Below are 7,914 nucleotides of genomic sequence, written 5' to 3' on the forward strand. Positions count from 1 at the left end.
CGTCTCGGCCGTAGCGTTGACAACATACGCCAGGTAGGCACCGCACCCTCGCCTTAACAAACCCTCGGCTTTTATCATCGAAATGACATTAAGTCCATAACTCTCCTTATCACCATAAACCGTCACCGCACTACCATCCAATGACTTTAACCTTATCATCTTACTTTTACATACTATCTGAGCCTCAAACTCAGACAACCAATCCATACCCAAGACTACATCGAACCCTCCTAAGGCCATAACATACAAAGTAACAGGGAACTCATGTCCCTCTAACTCTATCTTACAATTCTTCACCATTTTTGTTATTTTCACCGAAGTGTCACTTGCGGTTTCTACTACAAAAGTTTCAGACACTCGGCAGCCTTTCATTTTAGCTAGTTTACTAAACGTCGTAGCTACAAAACTTCTATTCGCACCAGAATCAAATAATACAGAAGCGGAAACATCGTTCACTAGAAACGTACCTGTGACGACATCCGGAATCTGCCTGGCTTGTTCCTGGGTCAGCATGTAGGCTCTAGTTCTGGGCCTAGCTTGATCGGCATCCTTCTTTCCACTACCTCCAGCTACACCTTCAGTGCACTCCCTTGACATATGGCCTGTCTTGCCACATTTGTAACATGCTGGCTTCGCACTGAACTCATTGGCATAATGCCCTACCTTCCCACACTTATAACAGGCATTCGACCCCATTCTGCATTCTCCACCATGAGCCTTTCCACATTTGAGACAAACATTAGAACTTTTACCCCACTTGCACTCACCACCATGCCTCTTTCCGCAGGTCTTACACGATCTCTTCTCCCACACTTTTTGTTTCTTATCCCTGGAGTTCCATAACTGAGTACCGGGTCGTTTAGCAGGAGTGACCCCTTTCTTCTCTTTCTCTTCGTCCCTTTCCACCCTATCATCCGCGGCCACGTCAGCATAGACCATTTCCGCGAGTCCAACAGCCGAATCAAAAGTAGCAGGTTGAATCGCCCTGACTAACATGCGGACCTTTTGTGGCAACCCCCTCACATAACACTTGATTCTCTTGACCTCAGTGTCAACCATGTCAGGCACCAACCTAGATAGTCGGTTGAACTCCGTGGTATACTCACGATGCGTCATCATACCGGCTTTTAAATTCTGGAACTTCATCTCCGTTCTTTCAACCTCGGCATCTGCACAGAACTTCTTCATTACCAACTCTTTCAAATCTTCCCACTTCATCCCTTTGATCTCTTCACGGGTCTTCCTCTGCTCCACACTCTCCCACCAATACATAGCCTCATCTATGAATGACTGAGTAGCATAGCCCACAGCTTGGTCGGGACGGCATTCGCTAATGCGGATAACCTTGTCCATAGCGGTTATCCACTGGAGAGTAGCGATTGCGTCTCCTAAACCAGTCAGCTTAGGCGGGTCACAACCTTTGAAGGACTTATAGCTGCACCCACCTTGTCCTCCTCTCCTATCATCGACTTTCACAGACTTATCCCCACTCGAGGCCCCTCTTTCACCTTCCCCATCCCTTCTACCATCACCACCCGCTCCTTCAGCAGTTCGTTCACGGCTTCCAGCAGATCCTTCGGGATTCAGGTTCTTCACAGCAGCAACTACAGCCTGAACAATGGCTGCTTGAACTGCAGGGCTAAGTTGAACTTCCTCGTTGTTGTTCTGGTCTCCTCCAGCTGCGCTTCCTTCATCTTCGGTGTGGGAAGCTTCTTCTACCGAGGGTTGCCGGACAAGACGAGGCCTGCCACGACGCCCAGTGCGACCCCCAGTTTCAATAAATTCTCCAGCTCCAGCCATCAGTATCCTATATGAGAAAACACAAACATCATCACTCAAGGAACTATCTAGTACAAGGATAGTAAGACTAACAGGTAATAACAGTGGCCAGTTGTGATTAGCTGATCACGTTACTTTCCGTGTCATATACACTTCCCTTTATGAGTCTATTTGTGCTGGTTCTACTTAAGCAGTTTGTCAATTTAAACAGTCAATTATTCCTATCCCTATCGTTCACATATCCTTTCTTTCTTATTAACATACATCATTTAATCATGCACTTTACCTTTACTGATCTTGCTTGAGCGACACATGGCATTCTTGAACTGGCATCTTCTTTCCTTTCTTACTTAAATCCCATTCTCTGTTCGAGTCTAAGCATGTAGGATGCTTAAATCTCTCGAACTTTGCTCTGATACCAACTTGTAAGGCCCCGTTACCGGTAACCCTACTTTCGTGTTGGATTTACTCATAAACACAGTTCTAAATATCAGAGTTAATTAAAAACTTTACGCGGAATATAAAACTTTCATAAAACATTACATATCAATTCATAATCATGTCTTTAAACATTCCTCTTGTCTTTCAAAATCAAAACGTAACTTATAAAACATATCGGATCTTCAGATGCCAGGCTTTAGTCTTCTGCCATGTGTCCTCCACTCAAGCCAGCTGTCTCATCCTACTCACCTGCGTGCATACTAAAAGTCAGCTACGCTGAGTGAGTTCTAGTTAATCATACACTACCATACAATACCTTGTTACATACATACGTACTTAACCTCATAACTTTCTTTCATACACACATAAGTACTCATACCTTCATTCTTACTTACATACTTTCTTTCTTACTTACATACTTTCTTTACATTCATAATCATACGTTTTAAAGAGCCTTTCGCCCTATAACCTCACAGATATTATAAGGGTCTGGTCCCTAACATCACAGATATTATAAGGGTCTGGTCCCTAACATCACAGATATTATAAGGGTCTGGTCCCTATCATCACAGATATTATGAGGGTCTGGTCCCTAACATCACAGATATTATTAGGGTCTGGTCCCTAACATCACAGATATTATTAGGGTCTGGTCCCATGTTTTCGAATATTAGTAGGGTTCGATTCCCTCTTCGTTACCATACAACCATACATCATACCTCGAGTATTATTAGGGCTCGGTACCCCTTTCGTAACCATACAACCATACAACCGTCATTTCCTTCTTTTATTAACTTTCTTACGTTCATACACATAAACATACATATCATACTTGCCATATTTATAACGTTACAACCTGACAGTACGTGCAATATCCGAAGATCGTTCACGAACCATCAAGCAATCATTCATACATATCACATATATCACCTATGGCATACACTTATCACTTTGGATAAATGTATTAACAACACATCAAGTATGCACACAGCCCCGAAAACATAACAAGGAATGGGGCTAGAAACTCACCTGGATCCTGTTACGCTCGCCGTTGATTGTAATTCCTTTCTTTAACTGGGCTCGGCTAACTGTATAATATTTACACATATCAATTACTACTACTACTATTACTACTACTCATTTTCGATAACCGCCTTAACACATTTTCCATTAGGTTTTTAATTTATTTCATAAACGAACTTCACTTCAGGCGAATCTTGGAAACAACTTGGTTCTGGCTTGATTCGATCGAATAGGGACATATTCGATCGAATCTGAGGCACACTCGATCGAACTAGACACACACTCGATCGAACCAGTTGGGAAAACTCGTTCGGTCGGACATGGCACTTGTTCGATCGAATAGGAACTCGTTCGGTCGAATATGCAGCTTATTCGGTCGAATAAGATGGAGACCATTCGGTTGCTTCCCTATTCGATCGAATGGACTGATTCGATTGACTCATTCGATCGAATGGACTGATTCGATTGACTCATTCGATCGAATGGACTGATTCGATTGACTCATTCGATCGAATGGACTGATTCGACGCCTTCAAGCTGGGCGACGGAGAAACCTACGGGTTTTCCGGATTTTCCAGATTTTTGACCCAAAATCGAAGTTTTTGACATGGAAATGTTCGGGATTGAAAGGGCTATCGATTCCCAGTGATTTTAAACATCAAAAGTTGCATTTTGACACCAAAACAAGACGGTTTTTGACCCGAAAACTCAAGTTACGAAAATGGGAGTTTTTGCTCGATTTGAGGCCGAAAATGGTTATGAAAACGGATGATTTTCGAGAGGGACTTACCAAAAACGATTAGGAACAAGATTGTGGACTCGGATTTGTGATTTGAGAACTTTCTCTCTCTAGCTTCTCTCTCTAGAATTGAGAGTGTTTGGGTGCGGGAGTGAAAGGGAGTTAGTGAAATGGTATTTTGGGCTCGGGATGGGTATTTATATCTCTCGAGCCCACGGACCCAAGGCCCATTCTCATTTAACCCATCTTACGTAATCTAAGCCCATGACCCGTTCCTTTCTCGACATTAAATAACTAAAACGTGAAATTACTAAACATAACTTTCTTTTATTTATCATATAAAAATTTTAGGATGTTACAAAAAAGCCGCCGCTAACTGGCCCAACCCAGCCGTACGGAACTCTTAAGCGCCTCAAAGTTATTTTCAATTACGGGAGAAACCCGCCCGCCTAAAAGGCCAGTGGTGGTAAAACCCTGAGTACAATTTAGTTTTCAATAAAAAAAAAACTACTGAATAAATCCAACTATTTAGATTAAAAAAGTTAGATATTACATGCTATATGAGAAAAACTAAATTAAATGAATATCAAATGAAAAATGCCAATTATAAAATTTATAAAAATCTAACCACCAGTCCACCACCAAGTAATTATATCCAACCCAAATTAAGAGAGTCGAAGGCCAAGATCTACCCATCAATTATATTTTTAAGATTTTTAGACATTTAAGGTAAAAGTATTATAAGTATCCGACCCACGAAAATATCTATGGGCAAGTAACCAAGATGTTGATCGAACCGTTGGCAACCCTTTAATGAAACCCCACCACTGTTCAATAAACCCTCGTGTACATGCCTCTTACTTTACTTATTTACGGTAGTAAATTAAGTAAAACCACCACCAATAAAAACACACACACACACACGTACTAACACACCAATAAAAACACACACACACATACAAGCATGCATTTACCCTGTTCATGCGGTACGTGTCTTTTCCTTCCAACCAACACAATACTCTCATAACCGCTTCTTTTTTTTTAATTCACACACATATATATAACCTCCACACAACCACCACAAATAATCCGCCATTGCTACATTCCTACATACTCTCCACACATTCATTTCACAAATTAGAAATCATCATCATGACTCATCATCATAATATTCTTGATGACTTTCTTCTTTGTGATGAAGAGTGGGATGCTACAAGTCCAGTGCCTTCTCCACATTATCATCATGCACATCAAAATCACCATAATAATATTATTATTATTAATAATAATAATAATAATAATAATAATTTGATCCAACCCATTACAAGACAAGACTTCATACACTCGTTTGATACTTGTGTTCTTAAAGAAGTTAAGTTCATGACCGGATCGGCATACGCTAACTTTCTTCAAAACAATCATTTTGTTGCCGAGTGTAGATTCAAAGCCATCCATTGGTTCATTCATGTATGTTGTTGTTGTTCTTCAAATGATCAATTATTATTATTATTATTATGAACTTTACTTGATCATTATGTTCATGAGTTTTTTTAATGGTTTAGTTTCGGTTTAATTGCAGCGTCAAAGACGGTTTGATTTTGGTGTTGGGACGGTGTTTAACGCGGTGAATTATGTTGATCGGTTTATCCACATGAATAAATGCCATGTAAGTCTTCTTGTTTGATTAGTTTTTATTCTTATTATGGAAAGTTTTCATGTTTGAATAATATAATTAAATATTGATAATTAGGGTTGGAGTTATTGGATGATGGAATTGCTTTCATTGGCTTCTTTATCAATTGCTATCAAATTTGGTGAAACTTTTCCTCCCTCTATGCGTGAAATTCAGGTAACATTATAATATTATACTATATATTAATATTATGTAAATGCTGTTTGCAAAAATAAACAAATATGTACCATTGAAACAAGTGATTATTTTAAAGGTTTTGATTGATGCAGGAGGGTTTAGAATATTGTTTTGAAGCAAAATTGATCCAAAAGATGGAAATGAAGATATTGCAATCTTTGGGATGGGAAGTTAATTCTGTCACTCCATACTCGTATGTTGATTTGATCGAATGGGAATTGAATCAGCATTTCAAGCCAATCGTAAGATCACGGTTTGATGAAGTTCTTCTTGCGTCTTCACTCGGTACTCACTCCGTTTTCATCTTCAATGTTATATATGATGTTATTAGCCACGCATAATTGATCAGTTTTTGAGTATTTGATCAAATAATCTAATCAAGATTATGGTACTCATAATATATTATGATGCCAAAATAATTAGTTTAATTTGAGTACGTGATCTATTAAAAACTATTGGTTTTAACTTACAAATTTTAATGTCATAATAAGCAGTTTTTGATCTTTTGATAAACTAAACTGATATGTCATAGTAAACAGTTTTTGATTTTTTTAATAAATTAATCAAGATTATGGTTTCTTTTCATTGCATCTTTTTATTGCATATATAGTAACAAACTACAAGATTTGAAGAATTGGAATAGTAATGTATAGGTTAATTAATATTAAGTAATAAAATTTTTATTGTATATAGTAACAAATGACCAGATTTGAAGAATTTGGATAATGCATAGATTAATAGTAATAATCTAACTACATTAATAATGAAATCTAATTGCAGATCTAAAATTACTCGGATATCGACCATGTGTTATCGCGGTGAGTGGACTCAGATGCATTCTTGAAGATGAAGTTTGTCTTTCCCACATCACCAGCTTCATCCCTACAGATCAGAAAGTAAGTTAATGATCAAATATCTTTATCTTTGCACACAAATAAAACATATTAATTGATTGGTTTCACTTGAAACAGAAAAATGTAGAATCTTGCTACAACATGATGCAAGAAATCTTGGTGGGATATCAGAAATCCGAATTAAACCGAAACCCTACAAGTCCGGATACCGTGTTAACCAAGGAGGTTCTAGTTCCTATACAAGAGGAGAATATTGATCTATCTTTCATTGATGGAACTGCAACAAAGGATAAACTCAAGAGAAAGAGGGTGCATGATCATGGTGCTGCTGATGATTGTGTGATAATGCATAAGAAATAATATATGTAAATTATACATTTATTGTAAAAATTGATAAGGATTGTGTCTGGATGACACAAATACTACTAACTACAGATGGGTGTTGGTGTTGGATCATGCAAACAGTCAATGTAATGGCATGCAAATATACATGATAAACATAAAGACAGTTGGGATTTAATGATTATTAATTAATTTATCTATATGTATATGTTGTACTTGAAACTATTGGACCAAGTACCTATGATGATCCTGCATGACAGTAGTATATATCCACCGAACGTACGTAGGGATAACCTTTGTGCCATTTTGACTGTGAATATATCCATTTTGTTTGATTCTGATCTTCCTTCTGACATGCTAAGAAATTAGGATTATTAGATCATTGAAAAGTTTTAATAAATTCATCAACTTTCTAAAAGACCAACATTTTAAGAAGCACATATATATATATTTACTGTTCTCACAAGCATTAAATGAATGTGGTTAAGATGAACACAAAAGATTAAATGAATGTGTTGGACTGTATACTTGTTTAATTTTGAAATATATGTATATCATAAACAAGTGCATGAAACAGTCAGTACATAAATAAGTTTATATTAGATAAAAGAACTTATACATCAATTCAATAAGCAAAAATGTCAAGCTATGAATTGCAACTTATACTTTGTTTAAAAAATTGTAACTTTGTGTAAATCAATTCAATTATCTCAAACCTAAAACGAAACTGACAATGATAAAAAAAAACCCCTAGGTGTGAGTAGTTGAATGCATTTCATTATCATCATTTTTTGAAAAACTTATTTATTTGCTATGCATTTATTAATAGTAATGCATGTATGCAATCTTTCTACATCAGATCATGC

The 7,914-nt window shown here is 37.5% G+C and overlaps 1 protein-coding gene across 1 annotated transcript; it reads left to right on the forward strand.

Moving 5' to 3' along the window:
• Positions 1–5,134: 5,134 nt before the first annotated feature.
• On the forward strand, positions 5,135–7,066 carry LOC143592336 (putative cyclin-D7-1). The gene is made up of 6 exons (XM_077072277.1): positions 5,135–5,449; positions 5,562–5,648; positions 5,733–5,831; positions 5,945–6,137; positions 6,633–6,748; positions 6,824–7,066. Exons 1-6 carry the CDS (start codon positions 5,135–5,137, stop codon positions 7,064–7,066), a joined length of 1,053 nt encoding a protein of 350 aa, XP_076928392.1.
• Positions 7,067–7,914: the final 848 nt, after the last annotated feature.

Source organism: Bidens hawaiensis, unplaced genomic scaffold, assembly GCF_021521415.1.
Source record: "Bidens hawaiensis isolate Kalapana, Puna unplaced genomic scaffold, B.hawaiensis_p1.1 tig00040690_1, whole genome shotgun sequence".
NCBI lineage: Eukaryota > Viridiplantae > Streptophyta > Magnoliopsida > Asterales > Asteraceae > Bidens > Bidens hawaiensis.

Coding starts and splice junctions, on each gene's coding strand:
- LOC143592336 (XM_077072277.1), top strand. CDS start 5,135: ATGACTCATCATCATAATATTCTTGATGACTTTCTTCTTTGTGATGAA. Junction 5,450..5,561: donor CCATCCATTGGTTCATTCAT/GTATGTTGTTGT, acceptor GTTTAATTGCAG/CGTCAAAGACGGTTTGATTT. Junction 5,832..5,944: donor CCTCTATGCGTGAAATTCAG/GTAACATTATAA, acceptor TGATTGATGCAG/GAGGGTTTAGAATATTGTTT.